At 37.6% G+C, this 21506-nt stretch overlaps 1 protein-coding gene across 3 annotated transcripts; it reads right to left on the bottom strand.

The window, feature by feature from the left end:
- LRRC72 (leucine rich repeat containing 72) lies at positions 652-18162 on the bottom strand. Of its 3 annotated transcripts, none has more exons than XM_021389143.1 (9): positions 18058-18162; positions 16192-16265; positions 12828-12897; positions 11415-11496; positions 9879-9992; positions 5549-5638; positions 3270-3428; positions 2281-2308; positions 652-1063 (listed from the first exon to the last, which is right to left on the bottom strand). In XM_021389143.1, the coding sequence occupies exons 1-9, from the start codon at positions 18088-18090 to the stop codon at positions 898-900; spliced, it is 816 nt and encodes a 271-aa protein (XP_021244818.1). In that variant the 5' UTR covers positions 18091-18162; the 3' UTR covers positions 652-897. The 3 variants fall into 3 exon arrangements, with proteins under 3 accessions (XP_021244818.1, XP_021244820.1, XP_021244819.1); XM_021389145.1 differs by lacking the exon at positions 18058-18162 and adding an exon at positions 17681-18027 and having other exon boundaries at positions 16192-16301; XM_021389144.1 differs by lacking the exon at positions 18058-18162 and adding an exon at positions 17681-18026.

Raw genomic sequence — 21506 nt, 5'->3', positions numbered from 1 at the left:
GGAGAAAAAAGAAGGAACTCAGAAGACAAGCCCGAGGCTGCTGAAGAACTTTGATATGTCAAATAGCATTGACTGAAACTAAGCCTTTGACAGAATGGAGAAAGTTGTGAAGTTGTATTACTTTCCATTTATGTACAGATCTGCTAGATCTCTTAGTGGTCAAGAAGCCAAAGTGTCAGGTGCAGTGCCACAGTGCTGTCAGCAGCCTTGGGACAGTGCATTCTGTATAGCACATCTTGTTTCTCTGAAAGCACCAGTAAGCAGAGCACGCATCCTGGAGAGGACAAGCAGCCACAGACAGGAACCAGACAGGAACCAGATTTCAGCACGCTTACTTGCTTGTGGTTCTATGGGTAGTGAGACCCAGAGCAGCAGTGTCATGAAACTAAGAGCTTCCAGAACTTTAATGTAGCACACAAATTAGCAAATTGGAACTTCTCTGAGAAATGAGGATGGTGTTTATCACATATCTTTATTTTGAGGGAGGAAGATATAGTACTGGTAGTGAACATAATAAGAAGTCTAATTATCCAGTAGAAACTATAAGGAATGAAACTATAAAGAATGAAATAATGTATCCTTAGTTTCTTAAAAAGTACCTTACACTTTGGTTTTGATAATTTGTGGTAAAAAAAAAAAGTATGATAAGAATTGCATTTCAAACAGTTTTTATTGTAACGTTTCCGCTGTTTATCATTTGATTTCTTAAATTCTCGACCCTACATATTATATACTTGACGATAAAAGGAATGTTACACTAATACTTTTTTTTTGCTGGAAGATCATTTAATTAGATGCATGTTTTAGTGTATTTGCATTATAGAGATAGTAATTTACGTAAGATGCTTATATCCACTTTAGACAGAGGAGTACTGTTTTTCTTAAGGAAGAAAGCAGTCACCTAAATTGGATTGTCAGCTTCTTAGGGGATTCCTCTGCTTTGTGCTTAAGCCGTCTTTCTTGACAGGTGGGTACTTTGTTCCAGTCAATACAGGAAAATTCCATTACAGATCTTGTCATTGCCCGTAGTAAAACAGCATCTTCCGGGTTCTCAAACGGAACTCTGCAAAAAGAAAAGCAAATGTAAATTATTGGAATATTTTCAAAATAGTTTGGAGTTATCTTACTAAGCACGCTTTCTGTGATATGACACCTATTTACGCAAATAGAAAATTTATTTCAGTATGAGTCTTTTAAATAGTCACCATGCAAGAATCCAGAGCACTGAATCCAGAAATCTGAGTTCATGTTGTTCATGTGTCCTGCTACAGCTGCAGTTTGGGAGAGAGAAGTAGCAGACTCACAATATCAGTTCCAAATTGACAACCAAAACTTTAAGCTCAGCTGAAGTATTAAAACCTGAATTTATAAGAATTTACTCCATAGAGGTGTAGCTGCAGAGACACACAGAGACGTTAGGAAACTAACATAAGCCACGTGACTGTCTCCACTAAGTATAACACGCTCTGTCAAATGCTCGGGTACCTCACAAGCTCTAAGCATCTACACAAATAACATGGAGTGGAAGCTGCACATCCATTGTATCAATGAATGTACTCCACTGAAAGCAGGAAAATGGCTTGTAAACATAAATTAGACTGATTGTAGAGAGCTGTACTGAAAGCAAATAACTGCAAAATCAAATTGTTAAAGGAAACCACCATACGTAGGCTTTTCATTACTTCCTTCAATAAATCTTCCAACTATTTTCATGTGTGAAACTCAAAAGTCTGATATCTTAAGATACTAAATATCTTATAAAGACAGCATCTAAAAATGTCAACACATTAAAAAATTATGCTACCTCAATCCAGGCACAGACGTCACAAAGGTAAGGTTTCCCATTTATTTCTATGATGTTGAAATGTTAACAGAATAAAGGTAACATCAACTATAGACTAAAAGCATTTTATTGTATAGCTCAGTAATGTTTTCCAGAGAGTACGTCCTTCTGAGCAGCCAGCCAGCAGAAAGCTGTGCCACAATACAGAGCAGCTATTCTGATGCTCTAATGCTTCAAGCACGCTTTTTCTAGTTATCACTATTTGATCTTATAAAATAAATAGCATTTTTATACACCTGGAATACCTTTCCATGTTACAATTAAAACAGCAGTGGGTTGGCTGTCTTATCAGAATAGTACAGTTTCAACTATGTGAAACAAAGCACCAGAAAATATGTCAAGAAATTATTTTTAATGTTTTTTTCTGAAATAAAAAATTAAAAAAATGAAAAAAACAACACCAAAACCAACCACAGGAAGCCCAGAGAAATACTTACTTATTTGTGTGATTTCCAAATTCCCAACCTGCAATAAAAAGTTCAAATTAATACATTATTGTCTGTGCAGCATTTTGATGAGCTAAGGATTACCATCCCGAACACAAATTACTTGTTCAAATGAGCTAAAAACCAGCAGAAGCTTTGATATGTGCAAAATTTTTTTTCTTCAGTTACTCATATTTAATTTTCTCTAGATGAACATTTCCACACATTGGTTTGTGGTTTTTTTTTTTTTTTTTTTTTTTTTTTTTTTTTTCCATAGGCGTACATCCAAAAGCAGGGGGGAAATGCAAGGTCTGCTCTGGATTGTCACACGATGGGGCAGTCACAAGGTTACAGGTACTCACCATGCTGCCTCACAGCAGTGAATGTTTTAAGGGCTCTTTATAAAGTGACTTTATATGCTATTATCAGACACCATGAAAATATTCTCAGTTTGGAAAGCATATCAAGGAATCTGGTTACAAAACTAGGCAAGATGTGCAAAATTTACAACAGTGGGAGAAAATATTTTCTTCAAGAGATTATTTTATAAAAGCACTAGAGGGCATCAAAACTCTAGGATGCTGAGCACTGAGACAGCATAATGGTGTACTGAAATGTTCTTAATTAAATAATTTAAAAAAAAACAATAAGATATATATTGAAAAAATAAAATGCTGTTTGTTCAGCTATCTTAAAACACTTCTGTATCTACAGGGTGTAGCAAGAACTACAGTTGGACTAGATTCTTGTAGTGGTCTTTTCTAACCTTAATGATTTGGTGATTCCATGAACATATTTGTCATAACGCACACAGCAGAGGATTCATTCATTTGCTGTTCCTACCACTGCTCCTGGCTTTGTGGAGCAGTTTGGTTGAGTTCCCGATGCATTTATATTTTACTACTAAGGACACCAAGTTTTTATCAGATGAATGAAAAGAACTTTTTCTCTAATTGAAATTGCCCCAAAATGTGTGCTTTTGCTCTTATGGTTATGCATACCTGGGGGCACCATCAGTCTCCTGGCTGGACGAGTGCAACTGCTGTGCCTGCTGGCAGTGCCTGGCGGGGTGCTCTTCCCAAAAGCAATTGACTCCACAGCACTGGACCTTTCGCAGTTATAGATAGGAAATGCCAACTCCCTTTCTCTTTTTGTAACTGCTGTTAAAAAGGAATATAAAAAATTATTTCCCCTATCAACTAAAAAGTCTGGTATTAACTACCTGTGTGCACACTTTATTTTGTGCAGTTTTATAACAACAGTGGTGTAAATCTGCATAATTTCACAGAGATTCAGAAGAGGACCGTGGAGTGATGCTTGCTACAGCTCTGGGGTGCAGCCCTCTCGAACGAAGTATTTCTTTTGGATGCAGTAGGAACAGGAGTTTTAAATGAAGAAACTATCAGACAAGGCTCTTCGTTACCATACAAATGAGATCTACTGCAGAAGTTAGTGAAAACTTGGAAGTTTCTTTACGAACAGTGTGAACAAATCCCACTTCAAGGTCAGTTTAATTCCCATTGCTCAATTACAGAGGAAACTATAGGAGTGCAGTCACAAGAAAAACTTCACATTTTCTTGTTTTGTGCTTGACTTCAAAAATAACTTCACATTTTTAAGAAAGATCGAAACTGTAAGTTAAATGAGGGATTTTAACCAATGGTATGACCTGCATACTAATCTAAAACTTCAGATAGGAAAACGAAGAGAGCTGGAGGTTTAGAACAGAACTCTGGCAGAAACATTTTGAATTCAGGAGAGTTTCTAAGTTGCGGTGTCTGGGGGACTCATTAGAAAGGAACTGCAGCATCCATGTCTGGAGGTAACAAAGTGTGAGCATGTGTCCTGCATAAAGAAGCCAGCCAGGACGAAGCTGTCGAAATGTTCCATGGATGGAACATTTTCCATTCAAGATTAAAAGAGGAAATATTTAATTTCACATTACAGTCTTTGTAACATTAAATAAATAGTTCACTAAATAGAACGCCCAGGATACAGCTTGATAGAAATTAATGCTCCAAGTCCTACTCCAGAGCTGAATACAGTATACCTGTACTGAAGACAGGAGTCCATGAAATTTTATGGAATTGTTTTTAGAACTGTAAAGGTAATGTGTATTTCCCAGTAGATTTAGCTTCAGACAGCCAAAAGTGACTGTTAATAAAATAGTCTGAGGAAAGTGCTAAGCACAGGTGGAACACCAGACCAAGTACTGAAGAGGCTGGAGATACACAGGAAAGGTGTTTCCCTTTCCAGTACAGGAAATGAATGTACAGCCATTGGCAAATGGCCACATGGTCAACCCAGCAGCTCAATAACCCCTGATACAGACCCTGCCCATCCGCCAGCTCTCCTCCATGTCAGGGCTGCACAACCTGAGCCATGCAGTCATCCTGAGGCTGCCTTCTCAATTCCTGTCCTGTTTCTCCCACAGGCTGGGAGCAGATTTCCAAGATGACGTTTCTCCTCACTGTTTTCTCATGAGGAAGAAGTGGGGTTCAAATCAATAACTTTCTCAACGCTTCACAGTAATGTTCAGTCCTCTTCTGAATCATATAGCTTGCCAAACACCAAAGACACAATCACCAAAGCTGATTTTCTGGCTCCACTGTGGCATGTTTATTAAATTGGTTCATTTTCAATATATTTACTGATATGTATCTATATATTTATTCTCAATAGAATTCTTTTTCAGAAGACAAGTTGTGAAAGATCTAATGATTCACAAAGATTTCTATCTGACAACTTGGTCAGCATGGATCTTACCAAGAAATGTGCATATATTCTTCAAATGCACAGAAACTCATAGATATCTGAGAGTATCACACAGATATTTGAGAATATTAGCCATGTCTAATTAAACAGACTCATGAATATATTTGTTTGAATTCACAAATCATAGAAAGCTGAGCTGGAAAGGAACCACAAGGACTGAGTCCAGCTCCAGGAAGGTAGGTGTACATTCACGTACAGGAACGTACACATACCAAAGGGAGGTACATGTTTCTAAATGCAGGCTTATATCTCTTACCCAACAATGTACAGACCAACTACAAGATAACCATACACAATTTAAATAGAAAAAGGCAGAAATTAGAAGCATTGGGTGAAGTAAATGGTTTATGCCATACGAACCTTTCAAAAATGGGTATAGTTTGTTAGAACTTTTGCTATATCAACAAGTGCATGTAAGAAAATGCACAAGAATAACACACATACTTTTCCAAACTTATTAAAAGCAACAGTCAATGCTTTGTGAAAAGAGAAAATCAATCCTTACGCTTCCTGTCCAGGAGCTGTACTGAAGGGAGGCTGTGTATCACATAGAGCCGGTAGCCTGGATCATATGCCAGAGGGTTGTAGAACAGGTCTGCAAAATATATACAAAACAATGCCAATCACCAAAACTACAAAAGAAAAATAACAAACTTAGCAAGACATGAAAATTAAAGAACACTAGTAGACAAAGATTTTGTACAAAATATTATTACATTCAAATTATTTTCAGAGTAGGTAAACAAAGCTTGGTTTCTTTATACACAAAAAATCACTCAACTGAAGACAGACTGCAAGGAACTGGCTTATTGCAGAGCATGCAAAATACCACAGGCAAGATTTAAGAAAAGGCATCATCGTGCACTCTGAGCCTTTGAAGTTTTTTTTGTATTTTTTAAGATATACAGACAAAACCGTTAAATACTTACCTTTGATTTCCTTATGTATTTTTTGGTGATGCGTACTTTAAATTGTAGCAGTTTTTTAGATCTGATGGCTTCATGATAAGACACAAAATTTGCAACAGGAGAGAGTAAATTAAAAAAAGATGAGCTTTAGGACTAAGGCTTTATCAGAGCTGATAGAACGGTTTTATCCCATAGATGCAATGTAAAATAAAAATACTCCATTTTCTGACGTTTCTATGGATTATGAGTTTGAAAACTGAGAAACTTAAATATTAAAATGTGTAAAAGGACCAATGCTCCTGGAAACGAGGTGCCACTCACTTTTATTAAGATATAAGGCCCTAAGCTCCAAAAGCCCATTAGCAACTTGATTAAAATACCTATGCTCAGGTTCACATTCCCTGAATAACCAAACCTTTGCAACACAGACAAGCATTAGTCCTCTGTTACTGCTTTGCCAAATGTGGAACATCCACCTAACTTACACACCAGACTTGGTTTGGTTCATGTCAATGACATCTGAAGTTGATTAAAGCAGAAACTGGCTTATTCCCAGATCAGAAAACCGACTAAAAAAAGTTTGTTTCCTAAATTAAAAACAAAATAAAGCTATTTTTCTCCTTAAAGAAATACTGTTTTTCTTCAACAGTACAGAAAAAAATATTGATCAGAAGGATACCTTAAGACCACAGCAGGCAAAAAAATAAAATTAACAATTTTGACAACTTTTACCAAGGTCTATACCGGTCAGTTTAGAAACAGGCTGTGGCCAATATTCCCTCGAGGGCAAAAAATCCCCTGGTTTACCTCGCCTTAATAGGTATGGAGGGCAAGGTAAAGGGCAAACGAGATCCTCTGATATTTCAGAGATACTGAAATATGAAAAAGATTGAGAAATATTCTACATTGGCTTGTGAACCACAGGATTTCATAGTTCGTTCACCAGGCTATGTTTGAATTCCACAGAGGGCTCAGTGTTCAGTGCTACCGCCCGACTGTGCGGAGACTCAGGAAGACTTGAGTGGACAATTGGGATCTTGTATGCAGAAAATGCCTGCTCAGGTATTCAGAGAACAGAAAATGTTTTAGTTTTGGAATGATTTTTCAACAGCACTACCATGTTTGGAAGTAGCAAGCAGCCCACAAGGTGGCAGCAAAAAAGGAAGTTCCATTTTTTTCCTGAGCCCCCGACTATACAGCCATTTTTTTTTCTAGAAAGCATTAATCGGAAAGAATATCATGTATATGTCTGATGAGCATGTTTTCGAGTCAAGAAAATACACCATAGTATTCCTCAGAGAAAAAGCTTTTAGAAGCTTCTTTAAAAGCAGGTAAGTTTGCTGTTTTGAGCAGTACTGCAATGGAATGACGACTCAAGAGAGATTTTTCCAAGACAGAAGGAGGAGCTGATACTAAGTTCTTCTGAATCTAGATGCTGCTTGGAGTGTGTCCCTCATTAGCAGCACTGATTTTTAATAGCATACAAATTTTTCTGCTGCTTGATCTTAAAATAAATTCAGCCATTACATGGATCAACTTGTTCTTATTTTACAAAACATCTGGAATCAATTTTTGGCTCTGCTATCTACTTTCTAGTCAAGGTAATGTAATTTTCCATCTACAAATTAGGGATAATGCTTTCTTCCTCCACAGGTTTGTCTGTTTTCCCAATTCAGAATATAGAAAAAGAGTGTGCCTACACCATTGGGGGAAAGAAAGGAACTATTGTGACAGAAACACGGTGAAGGACAAAATGAGTTTTTTGAGCAGCAAGATGTTATCAGTCGTGTACAATAAATCAGTTGAAGTAATGTGCAGAGTACACAGAAATCTTGGATTCCAAGTGATGTGAGAACAAGGTGAGCCTCTAAAGAAACTCTCCGTATCTCCCAAAAGGCTGCAGTTGTGAGCAACCCATCCAGTAAATCTTGAGAAGCTGACTGTCTTCACTAAATGCATGATGAAAAATGGTGTTATGCTTCAAATCCGTTGCAGTGCAATGGCTAAAAATCACAAGAGAGCCTTAAGAAAGAAAAAGAAATGCAACACTTTGGTAGCTGAATGTTGCTTCTGAAGTGAACAATAATAATGTATCAGACTGCCTCATTTTAACAGTTCACAGGAGCTACACGATAATAAAACATTATGACGTATCCAGAAATTCTATTGATGGTTTGCAAGACTTTTTTTTTTAATCAAATTTTCCAGTGATAAAAACAAAAACAAAACCAAGATCTGCCTCACAACACTGAGAACCCTCCCGTTTCCAAAACATTTTTTTTTTTAATTTTATAAAGATGGATTATCGGCACAGGCCTTGAAGTTAGGCAGCTGAAATGCTGCACTCATTTCCCATTTCTGAATACTGCAAGCGGGCAAGTAAATGCTACAGGAACACAATATGATATATATTGCTTTTAAAATGCATTTTGTTCATTTATTGCTGACACTTACTTCAAATACGATGAGGTATTTTATTAAACTAAAAGAGCCCTGGTAATTTGGGAACTCATTTCTATTAAATTCCTTTGAAATAAAGGCATTGAATTTTTTTTTTTATGACTGTAAAGGTTAGCAAGGAATGACTATAAAGCAGAATATTACATTTCTTCTACTGATTTACTGTCATATCTTTGTACTGAAGAACCTTTTTTTAAAAAAAAAAAAGTTGTTTTAAATAATTGCTTTTCTATGATGGTGGCCAGTCCAATATTCATCCAATTTTCAGTGTCTCCGTGAATGTCACTCATAATGACTCAGCAGCACTTTAACTATCTGCTGTTTCTCCCTGTTTCCCACAGATAACTGCAACAAGCACAAGAAATTCCCTGTGCTTTATGAAGCTGCATATTAATTGGTAGAGCTATAATGTTAAACTCAAGTGACAGCACTATTCATACATAGGATGTCTGTCCAGACTTCGCCTAATCACTTCAAACAACTGCACTCTTATATGTGCTATTTTTCAGTCTTACACATAATAAAAAAAAAAAACACAATAATTTTGCCAGCATGTTGTCTTCCTAAACACTTTGTTTCTGAATTTCAGACTAACATCAAGTTCAATTAAAATGGTACTTTTCAAGCCATTTTTTCCTTTCCTGCAATCAAGGCAGTCAGTTTTTGAATGCATAAGGAGGTAAGGCTTGATGATGTTCACCTCCACTGATTGTGATAGCAAGACAAGAAACTTGTTTCCTGTGTCCTCATAGTACTGAGAATTTGGCATGACCTATGACGACATTCTCGCAGGAATCATGCACAAAAACTGCCCATACTTTCAATAGCTTAATAGCATATCATCCTACTTTCCTGCAGGCCACCAGCTTAGTGGTGCCAGCACTCTTGTATAATTTAATCTGAAGCTTCATTTCCATCCAGTAAATCAAAATTATGCCACTGAGATACTGTTATACTTAATATCTAGAGCATGTTTCTTCTTAGAATCTAGAAATCCATAGAATTTGCCCAAAAAGATGCAGAAAACAAGCTCTACAAAGAATATGATTAATAAGACAGGAATTTGTGTTCTATGACCTATAACCTTCCTCTCACTCTCAACAGCAGTGACACCAGTTTCTTGTCTTCCCTCAGCTCTATGATAATATCAACACTCTCCCATTTTCCTTTACCAACAGGGAGCAGCACGTGGCTTTGAGTGCCTCCGAGCTACTTATCCAGGAGACTGGTTAGCCAGTAGCCAAAAGCAGCTGACTTTCAAACTCCTTCAGCAGCTTTTTTTCTCAGTGGCAGTAGTCTCTATGGAATTTTCATGTCTTACAGGTCTCTTCTGTCAAATTTGGTTGAAATTGATGATTAGCTTCAGAAGCTATTGGCAAGTGATGCACAAACAGATAAGAAACATCCCGGTAAGATATTTTAAAAAACTACTGCTCGCTTTTCTGTAAAACATAAATAAAACATTACTTAGAGTCTGCAAGCTTATTATTCCTTTTAATTCCTTCACTGTTTCACCAAGCTGTTTTAACTGGTTGTTGTGAAGCAACAGAATCTGTAATGAATGCAAGTTTTTCAGAGCACCTGAAATGCAATGAAAAATAATTAATTATTGTCATCATATCTCACTGCATTTATTAGATAATTATTTTGTTATGATGCACACTGAATTAGACATTCTAGTTATTCACCCAGGCCTACATTTTTAACACCCTGCATGAGAATAGTACAAAAAAAAAAACCAACTGTCAGAGATTTTAATATCTCTGTTGCCTTCCTAGTCACGTCGTTTGAACACAACTCACTTTTATTTTGACCCTAGTTCTTTCCATTTCTCTCAATCATTCTTGACCCAAAAAATCTGTATCAATTCCCTTCTTCATCCCTTCCTTTCTATTATATCCCAGCAATCTTTAACTCCACTTCCTTTTATCCTTTTTATCCTTTGCCTTACAAGCAATACATAGATTATGCCTATAGAAAGTAGTTCCATTTCAAATTATTATTAATGTATCAAGAAGTTATTCCATGCACTGTTGTGGCTGACCCGGACTACATGTTCACATCATCATACCACATCTGGCTTCAACAGCTCATTTTCCAATTGCTACACAGTTTTTCTCATCCACATTTCTCTGCGAATGACACCCACCCTTTGGTTAACCCATACATTGGTGTCTATTGTAATGTCTCTTGTGCCTGAATGTTTTTGCTTTCAAACATTCACTTTTCACAAGATCTCACAGAAACTAATCAACACAATTTCTCATCTTAGTATTTTATAGGAACTAATAAGAGTAAAATATTAATATTTAAAACATCTAAAATCCACAAATGTATTAATATACTTTGGGCTCTTCATTCAGAAATTCATTGGCATGGCACAGCTACTTTCATCTACAAGAGCAAGCAAATTATATATCGACATATAAATGAAAAATGGAATTTTACAGTAAAACAGTTTTGCTGCAAAACACTTCTGATTATAAGTGTAACTACATAGTGAAGAAACTACACTATGTTAATGACTACATTAGAAATGAGACAACTTATTAATTTATTCTCTTCCATTTTCATGCTAAGTCTGTCAGCACTACAATCAGTTTTTCATCATGTAAATGTGAATGGCTCCCAGCAGGTTCTTCTACCACCTTCTGCAGTGCCTGGTCAGCAAGAGGACTGCAAATTATCCGATGGAAAAATAACTTTGAATATTCATTTAGAATATAAGATATGGTCATGCTGGATCCAAAATGTTTTACAATTGCCTGACATTAAAGTGTATGATATTTCATTACCCTTAGACCAGCATAAACTTGATATGAACTCTCAGTTTATTGCCACTCAAGTACACTGGAACAAATCAAATCCCTAAGAAAATAATTAACATTTATGCATACACGTGAGCTTTCAACCATTAAGTTACTGCCTGTCATCCACTGTTATAAATTTGAATGCACACAAAAGAAAGTATAGCTCAGAAATCTGAAAAGGGAGAATTGATACCTGATATATCTGTGAGTTCATTGTTGTTGAGGTAGAGCTCAGTCAAACAGTAGTTTTTCTTTAAGAAAGATAAATCTTCAATCTGAAATTAGAATTAGGAAAACTGTCACATAACAGTCTAAATTTAACTTTGGAGAACATAGCCTCTTAAAAACTGTTTACTATAGGAAGTTTTTAATATTTCAGTCTTGACATGAATGCGAGGTTAGTATCTGGAATGAGGTACTAAACTGGCCCTTGAAACAGCTGAGAGCATTAATGGTGCACAGCTGCCTATCCGCCCAGTTTAAACACAAGAACAACAAATAGAATTTGATTCCTGACACTATTTTGATTTCTGTAATGTAAAGTAATTTGCTAGCGCAGGAATTATTTTAGATCTTGAATTATGCCCCTGACTTTAAGACAAATGTGTTTTGCTCTATGTATTTTCTGAAGGTTGGAAGGAGGAGACAAAGAGGTTTTCCTGTTCCAAAATTTCTGAGAAAAGGTATTTGGAAATTAAAAGTTACTTTAAGGTTCAGAGAAACATGGTCAAGTGAAAACAGTAATCTGAAAACAAAGTCATATTCTTCACAGTGATTATTGTACCTTGTGTAGTGTGGGACTTACACACACCTGTCACACAGAGTGGCATTTCTGTATCTTTGTCAAATTCAAAGTCAACAGGCCATTTCTCCTTATTGTTTAGCACCTTTTGGAAGTAAAATGGAAAGCCTTATACTGTGGTTTTTCAACCTCTTCACATATCCATATTTTTGCTTTTTTTTTTTTTGAGAACAGTTGGATAACCACAGGTCTTTCAACAAAGTTGACATAAGATGCTATATAATTGATGTTAGCCTGAGGCAGCAGATACACATACACTCCTCAATTACATGGAATGTAAATTTATTTTTTTTCTGCTCCTCACAGAGCTACTTATTTACCTGAGAAAGCGCTTCTGGTGTTTTAAGAATTCACGTCCTTTGTGAAAGTCATGTAAATTACTGTATAGTATGGTATTTAAAAGCAGGTTAGAAATCAGTGTCTTTTATAAATTTCCTCTTTTTTTAGTAATGTTTCGATTCAGTAAGAACCTTGATAATTGTTGGCTAGATATTTGTAGATTTCCAAATCACACACTCCTACTGCCAAGTAGCTGATTTTGTCTAAAATACAACATGCTTGGACTTGGGTGAAAACTGCAGCATCTAGAGATTTTTACAGAGCATTGTCTTAGAACTCATACAGGATATAATAAATACGATCACCAAGACTTGCACAGATGGAGCAAGTACAACACGTGGCTTGTGGAACTGTTCCAGGAACATACAGCAGAATTTCATGCGGACATCATCACACTAAACACTCTCCTGGGAATGTCCCTTAATTCAAACATGTTTAGGTGACATTACAGCCTTATTACATTACCTTATTGTTGTTAATCCACAAATACCTCAACCTACGAAACAGTGACAGACTTGGAATACTTCTTAGTCCTCTAGTGGAAAAAAATAAAGTGGTGCTCAGTCACCTCATAAACAATTTGATTTTTGGTAAATAATATTATGCAAGCACTAAAAAGCAACAATTCTGTAGAAACTATAGCAGAAAAAGAAAGAACAAAAGGGAGAGATAACGTATGCATGGTAAACACGTGAAAGCATAACAAAGCAGCAAATGGTAAAGAAATGGGAACAAACTCAGTTATACATTACTTTCTTTTTCCATAAAAGCTTCTATTTTTCATTAAGTGCAATATCCCATCTACTTTGCAGCTCGTGGAAATTCTACTGAGAACACAGAACAAGGATTATTGCATCCTGGGGGACACGCACATAAAAGGAAAATTGTTGTGAAAGGACAGTATGGATTCTTTGGCCATGGAGCCAGAGATGCTAAGAGAAGGCAAACAATAAGCACATCGCTGTAAATTTCTTATTTTTCATATTAATGCATGTCATGAAATCTTTTGCCCTTTTTCTACATTTTTCTCATATAAACTTAGTATACATATTCATTAGCAGGCATTTTAAATGAACACCTTGATTGAGGTTGGATCTCTCTCCAATGTGCTTGTAGGGATTCCAGTTTAATTGTGTACCTTGCACTTTGAAGCTGAGCTTGCTGATGCGCTCTAAATAACAAATTACCTACTAACCAGAGAATATGGGTGAGCTGTTGAGTAATTTTCACTAATTGTTGCTTTTTTCATTGCTTTTAATAAATGTTCTTGATTTCCTCTCAAATAACTGTAGATGACCTTCACAATTTTAATTGATATAACAAAATGTTCGTGTCAGTTCTGAACATTCTGCATGACCAGCACCAGTGTTTCAGAAAGAATTAATAGGATTGGTAGGAATTAATCTCACACCATCAGCCTAAACTGCTCTGCTTGTGTTCCAGCTGTGAAGCCAAGTTTCTCTTCCCATGTGTTTGTTTTTTTTTCCCCAAGTACCGTTCCAGATACAAGGAAGGAGCGGGCACCTTTTCTATCTTCATTTGAAAAAACTACCAGGAACAAACCCCACACAGTTGATGTGCTGTATTTTAATTCATGTATTTCTGAAAATGAGATTATCCCAAACAGCCACTCTGTTTAACTGATTATTTGGCCTTCTCAAATCATTCCCAAAAACTAAACTTGCAAGTATGTATTTATGTGTTTATTTTGCTGTTACAAGTAAATACATTTCTGTAAGTACTAAAGAGAAGTGCATGAGAGCTGACAGGACATGCAGAGCTCTTACAGAGCTATTATATTTTTTTTCTGTAGAATTTTACCTGTATACTGCTAAGCTATGTTTCAGATAGCAAAGCCAAAATTTCCTGATATTCTCTGTCACTGCTGTTCTACACAGGCTTACATTTTTATTGGCTTTACTCCATTGTAACAGCCAAGATGAGGCTGTCTATCTCCAAGTCCTAATCTGTTTTTTCTTTTTTTTTTTTTTTTTTCCAGTATTAAGGCATTTAATTTGCCCCAGGTAGAGCTTAATTCCTCTGACATTTCAGAGGAGCTTGTCCCTTTCTGTATGCCTTCCAGACTTTGCTTGTCTCTTACAAACCGATACTTTCTGGCCTCCAGCCTTCTTATCCTACCTACTGCTAAGTTAATCAGTTTTCCTAGGATGACAGTGGCCAAATGTAAACTTTTTCATGTGCCTTTAACAGTAGTGGTTTAAATGTAAAATTTGATTCCCTCAAATTTGATTGACTTCAATTATTATGATTTTTTTTAACCTTCTTCCTACTTTAGCCAGTATAAAACTATGTCAAATTAACACTCAAGAAAGCATGTTCCGATACTGAGATTGGCTGAGGTTCAAGGTTTATATAATTTGGGATAGAATAAAAGCAAATCGATTCTCTCCAATCATCAAAGAAACAAGCTTGCATCATCTTTCTCAAAATGGTTTCATGGGAAGACAGATCACCTCTGTATCTGTCTTCTGATCGTTTTTTTTTTATTCTTTCTTTATTCCACAGCATGAAGTATTTCAAAGCCAGCCAGAGTATACATTTAAGTATTTAACATCAGAAAATATGCTTATTAAGACTGCAAACACCATCTCAGTATGTAAATATCTCCCTTACTTAAATAGTAAGACTTTCTATGTTTTCTTCCCTCTAAAATAAATATTATAATAATTTAACTATAAGCAGATGTTTCATACTTTCTTTCCACAGAGCTTTAAATTCCTTCTTGGTGTAAATCAGGAGATGTGCTAAGGGGATACACTGAGACTTTCAAGGCCACCTAATTTCTACCAAAAGCAAGCTAGATAATCCCCAAATCCCCTAACATTTCTTTTTTCTGCATTCATACGACCTAGAGACCTTGAAAGCCTTGTGCCTGAATTATTACACTATGTTAGTTCTTTACACATGATATCAACAGTACAAACTCTAGACAGAGTTGTGAGGCTGCAGACAGGTATGCAACACTTGGAATTGTGCCCTGGCCAGAAATTCAAAGTATGCTTTTCAAAAACTTTGAAGTATGTCCTGTCATGTATCCATCTCTCTCTGGTAGTCTCTCAGCACGTTCATCCTACAGCTCTATCAACCCAGATCACCCACAGGTTCATGAAAGCTTTGCCTTCCTCCTCTTTGCATGGTTTCTTCTCCTCATCTGCCCCATCTCTTCAGCTGCTTCACAAAGCTCCCAGAGATCACTTCTCTGATCAGTGCTGCCTGCCTCAAACAGCTCTTGTACTCACTTATGTTGCCCTGCCCTCCCTTCAGTTCTTAACAGCAGAGATGCAAGTAATATCAAAGGTGCTACCATTGGGTTTTGCTATTGCAACAACAGATTTCTTCAGGGAGGTCAGAAATTTGGCAGTTCTCAGACTGGGCAGGTCCTGTGTTTTTTCATTTGCTGTCTTGACACTCTTTCCACCCAGCCTTACAAGCCAGTTAGAACAGGTAGAGATCAGCCCATTAAGTTTCATGTCTCTGTTCCCTGTGGTAGAATTTCATGTGAAACACTGTGAACTTACCGACCCTCAAGCAATGCTGGGTTGCTAGAGAAGGACTGTGTTCCTAGGGCTGAGGCATTTAACTGCTTCACAGCTCATGCAGTTCCACTGCCTGTGTCCCTATGTTTCTTTGCCTTTTTCTTTTTTTTTTTTTTTTTTTTTTTTTTTTTGCACAACATGCTCAGACTAGGTATAAAGATGGTATTTCACATATAAGTGATGTTCAGGGACTGTTACAGAAAGCACTATGAAGGGTTACCATGTACTATGTGTTCCACTTCTAGTAAAAGCCAGAGAAACGTTGTACTTACTGTCCAGCCAGATACAACACCAAGACATCCATGTTCCTCTTAAAGCCACAGATCTTCAGCTGTTTCTCTATTGCCTGACAGTACACAGTACATTTTTTCAGCACAAGATCCTGCATAAGTCATTACATTGTAACATATTCATATTCAGACTCTAAATTAATACACATGCCAAAGTTAACATATGATCATGGCCACTCGCAAACTACAGCAAAATATAAAACGAGATATTAAATTAGTGGTTTCTATTTGAAATTGATAAAAAGACACCAACAATTATGTTACACTTACTCTAGGTTTTTTTTTTTTTTTTTCCTGTAGAGAATCATAGTTCATAGATATGAGATGGTTGTTGCAAGAAGGGGCTTCTCAGCTCATGTCACACAAACCGCACAGGTGACCACCAGGAGAGCAGCTTAACTTGCAATACATTTGTAGATTTATTTTATGCACATTATTTTTAAAAATTATACATTCAGAAAACTCTGCTTGTATATTTAACTTTGAAAAATATAGATGCAAATGCAACGTTCAGAGTATACTACTGATATGCCATAAACACAATAAAGGCAATCCTAGTAACAAGTATCACAGATCATAGCTACAACAGCTAATAAAGCGAGATGTCTCCGCAGAACAACATGGGTTTAGTAAATAACTTACTATGGCCAGCATCACTCTAGCTTACAATACAAAATCACAAATCATTGGGCTTGGTTAGCTTGGAGAAGAGAAGGCTCCAGGGAGACCTCCTTGCAGCCCTCCAGTACTTGAGGGGAAGTTATAATCAGCAGGAGGAGTGGCTTTTTACACGGTCTAACAGTATTAGGACAAGGGGGAATAGCTTGAAACTAAAAGAGGGGAAATTTAGGTAATATGTTAGGAGGCAATTCTTTACTCAGAGTGTGATGAGGCTGTGGATGCCCCATCCCTGGAGGAATTCAAGGCCAGTTTGGATGGGGCCCTGAGCAGCCTGATCTGGTGGGTGGCATCCCTGCCCATGGCAGGGGGTTGGAGCTTGATGATCTTTGAGGTCTCTTACAATGCAAGCCATTCCGTGATTCTATGAAATATTTTTGCGAACACAAAACAGCTTTGAAGTACTGATGGGTACGCTTAGAGCAGCCTGTAGTAGCTGCACAATGAGTCCACGTAGCATGTTCTGGAACTTAAAATAACTTTGGGTGCACACACAAATGCATGGAACCTGTGGTACTTTCCCAGGGAATCCAGCAGGGCCTACGGCATACAGTGACTCAGCACAGCCAGTGGCTGGACACAGCCATTTGTCCAGAACTCTACATGGCCACAGCCTGATCGCAGCTGTCAGGCAGGGAAAATCCTGGACAAATGGCCCACGCAATCTGCCGATGGAAAAGGAAAAGCTGTTTGGAGGAAGGCAGCTGTACATCAGTGCCAGGAACGCTAACGCCTGGCCCTGGGGAGTGCAAAGGGGAGCAGCTGCCAGGCGTGCAGATGGGAGCGCACCTACCTCAGAAATGCAACCCCAAGCTCAAGAGCCGTGCTTAAGGGAACGGGCAGTGCCCCAAGACAGCTGTTCCTCAGACTCCACTCCTCCCCAGCCAGGCCCCGGCCCTCAGCCACGCCGTCCCAGCGGAGCCCCCAGGAAGCCGGCTCGCGGCACACCGCCACCCGCCGCAGACTGCCGGGCTAACCCCCTTCCTCCCCCCGTGCCGCCTCCCCGGCAGAGCGAGGGGGGCAAGGCCGGCGCCACCCGCCGTGGGGCCGAGCCGGGAGCGCTATGTGGGCGGGTGGCTTCAAGCGGCCGAGCCGAGGGCGGCCGCTGCGGTGCCGTTCGCTGCGGCTGCGGGCGCCGCTGGGAGGCGGGTGCGCCGCGGCTCCGCTCACCTGCCCGCCGGCAACATCGGCAGCCGCCGCCATTTTAGAGTCGCGTTCCTAGGCGACCGTGGCGAGGGAAGGGGCGCCCGGAGCAATGTTTATGACATCCACATGTGCAAGCAATTGTTGCCATGCTGTTATTTTTAAAACCATTTTATGTACAGCGCAAGCTGAAGAATAGAAAAAGCTTTTTCCAGGGTGCGTGTGTGTGCTGATGTGAATGTAGGACAATGGAAAACGTTTGATTAAGCTTCCAAAAAAAAGTCTGAAAACTTGGAGCTTTATTTAGAAGTTTACACAGGGCACTCAAATTAGCAGAAATAGCCATTGTAAATTACGTGCAGCTGATACACAAAGAGCAAGAGCTGCATGCACAAGTATATGAATAAGCTGTCCCTCATGGAATTAATTATGTACGTGCCTTTGCTTGTTCAGACCACTGAAACGAGATGTAGTGTGAATGATGGACGAATGGAACTGCAGTGCAAGTATTATATTGCAAATACCTCATTTTCATAGAAAAATTGTGTGGGTGGCTTCCATTTCAGCTAGTTAGATTTAAAAAGTAGAAACCTCAAATAAGAAAGGTATCTTCAAGGTATAAAACTGGCAACAGAAATGTCTTTAATCACTTACATTAACTCCTAAAAATATCCCTAAGGTGTTAACAAAAAAAAAGAGGAAATGCACTGGAGATGTAGAAACTTGTGCACAGATCTGTAGTTTTTATGTTGCACTGGAATCTTAGGATTTTGGAAGGTGAGGTGGTTATTAAAGAAAAAGTCAACTTTAATATTAAAATTGTTTTATCAAGTAGTCAGATCTGAGTTTGCTTGTCACACCATGTTTAAGTATGAAGAGCAAGGGAACCTCTAGAAGGTATTTTGTTGCATTCCAGTACAGAGATGTGACATACATTGGCTGAGGTTTGTTTTCATTTGTTCTGTTGAGATGTTTCTCAGTGTTAATAACGGATTGATACTATGCCTAGATGCGTAAATGTATAAAACTAAATAAGCCCAAACGTATAACACTGCTTGAAGTGAAGAAATTTGGGTGGAAAATGAATATTTTTTGATTCAGATTGAGCTATCAGTATACTTTATGTTACCTACATGTTGTCCTTTTCCAAAATATATGACCTATAACCTATTTAATCTTACTCCTGGATGACTGTGCATAAAACAAATAAATGATCACTTACTTTTCTGGATGTTCACAGCAATGACTGACTTACTATACACATTTTTTTCCAAAAAGTCTCCATTATATTTCAATGTTAAAAATACTTTATTTGCTTATATATAAATATGAAGTCATAACAAGACAATATTACAAATATGATAACAGAACATGAAAAGAGGGGAAGCACACATCTTGTTTTCACTGGCAAGGGTGGTAGGCCAGCTCTGGAAATTGTTCATTTTATGAACCACTTGAATTGCAGGTACCTAGAGCAGTTCATCTGACCCACAGAGTTACACTGTGTATTCCCTGAGGTATCTCAAAGGCGTTATTGGGTATTTGAATATGCCTGTGATTCAAGCCCACATCATGGCTAAGGGGGATTGCCACTGCATTACTGTAGAGACCACATTACAGAAACATGTTTGCTTTGGATAATAAAGTTCAGGTTAAACGTGGTTTAGAACGAAACCCATTTCAGTACATTTTGCTGCACCCCTATATATAGGCTTGGATGTCCCCTAATCCAGTCGCCCACAGTCTCCATCTTGTCTTGGGAAGATGTGATGGAGAAGATTGTTAAGTGATAAAGGACATTCATCCCAGGAGCTGGGGAGGGAAAAGAGTTCTTCCCAGAGCTCAGACAGTTTCCAAGCCTACTTCCTTCCTGCATATGCAAACAAGCACTGCCCATCGGCTGATAGCCCTGCTCTGGAACTCAGCAGTGGGGAGGGGAACTCTGTACTCCAAGTTCAAACTCAGAGAGTGCTTCTGATTTCCAGTTGAGACCCTTGACTAGCAGCATATGCAACAGTGTCATGTAATGTCAATGGTTTTGGAGATGGTGTAAGTTACAAAACATAGCAAGGCTTAGCCTAATTAGCCTGCAAGAGATGGTTCCAAACTCTCACCTTAACAGTAACTATGGAATTATTTTGATTTTCTGTCTCAATTTATTGTTTTAATTCTGCTGGCATCTATAGCATGCCAGGTATTCTCCAAATAAAGAAAAGGCAACATGCTTTCTGGAGATGACCTTGATAAATTTATGAATTTCTAAATTTCTATAAATTCCTATATATTTCAGCTATCAAATTCACCAACCACCTTTTTTGCTTCTCTGTACAGTGAGAAAAAAACTACTACCGTTCCTTACATAATGTGGATAGAAATGGTAGTGCTGTCGTATTTATGTCTAAATCTCAAGTTTTGGGGTTATCTGGAATCTGAGAAAACTAAGTGCTTTATGATGAAAACCTGTTAAAACAAGAAGGTGGAATTATGCATAATGTCTTCTTATGGAAATCCTACTGTTTGTGAGTTGAATATACTGAAAAAAAATGTGTTGATTTTTTTTTTTTTTTTGATCTTATGCTACATCCCTGTAAAACTTACAGTCCAATGAGAATTGTTAATAGGTACAGTAAAAGAAGAGAGCCTCCTACACCAAACACTTGTTTTCTCTTCTAGAAATAAAACAGCAGTCTCTCATTCTTAGTCACGTTATGTATTTTTTTAACACTTCTTTCTCCAGCAGCCTAAACATTCTTCTTCCTGGGGTGATTTGCAAAGCCAAGATGTAAGTTTTGTCAAGCTGAAGTGTTACCTAAATCTAGCTACTTTGCAATTACTGTTTGGTGGAGATAGATATTACCTGGATTAAAGAAATGGTCCTTATATCTTTGCTTGAGCTTAATTATTCCTCCAGAGAACAAGCTATGCTGCCATCCTATTTTTTTCTTTAAATCATTTGCTTTAAAATGCTGTAGTCACTAGAATGACCTTGTCATATATTTCAGCTTTAATTCTTCACGAGATTCATCTAGCAGGTGACACTCAGACACTTATTAGATGATGGACTAAGCCACTCAACTTTTTTTTAGTTCGGATTTTGATAGTGTATTGAAAAGTTCGGAGCACAATGAAACTTCGTAATTTAACATATCGTTCATGAGGTATGAAAGATGCAAAACGCAAAAAACAGTGCCTAGTAAATAACATTTTTAATTGCCGAAGTTTAAAATCTTCAAAATTCATTTTTTTATGCCTACTATATTATTAGGTGATGCTCTGTATTTTTCAGGGTTTATTTTCAATTTCTTTAAAATTTCACAGAAATTCTATCATGAAGGTCTACATTCCTATACATATTATACTAGAAACATTTTTAATACAATATCCTAAATATTATAAGAAAAATCTACTTACGTTTTCATGTAAGTGATTTAAATTACTTGCAAGTTAGTCTCATCTTTGTAGTCTTGTTGACCTCT

Source organism: Numida meleagris, chromosome 2 (genome assembly GCF_002078875.1).
Source record: "Numida meleagris isolate 19003 breed g44 Domestic line chromosome 2, NumMel1.0, whole genome shotgun sequence".
Lineage (NCBI taxonomy): Eukaryota > Metazoa > Chordata > Aves > Galliformes > Numididae > Numida > Numida meleagris.
Note: the sequence above shows the minus strand (reverse complement) of the source record. Positions and strands in the feature narration are given on the sequence as shown.

Excerpts from the sequence above, each read along its gene's own strand:
- LRRC72 (XM_021389143.1), bottom strand. The coding sequence starts at position 18,090 with ATGGCGGCGGCTGCCGATGTTGCCGGCGGGCAG. Across the intron at positions 16,266-18,057 it reads CCGATGTTGCCGGCGGGCAG|GCAATAGAGAAACAGCTGAA; the intron begins GTGAGCGGAGCC and ends GTGTACTGTCAG. Across the intron at positions 1,064-2,280 it reads TTTGGAAATCACACAAATAA|AGTTCCGTTTGAGAACCCGG; the intron begins GTAAGTATTTCT and ends TTCTTTTTGCAG.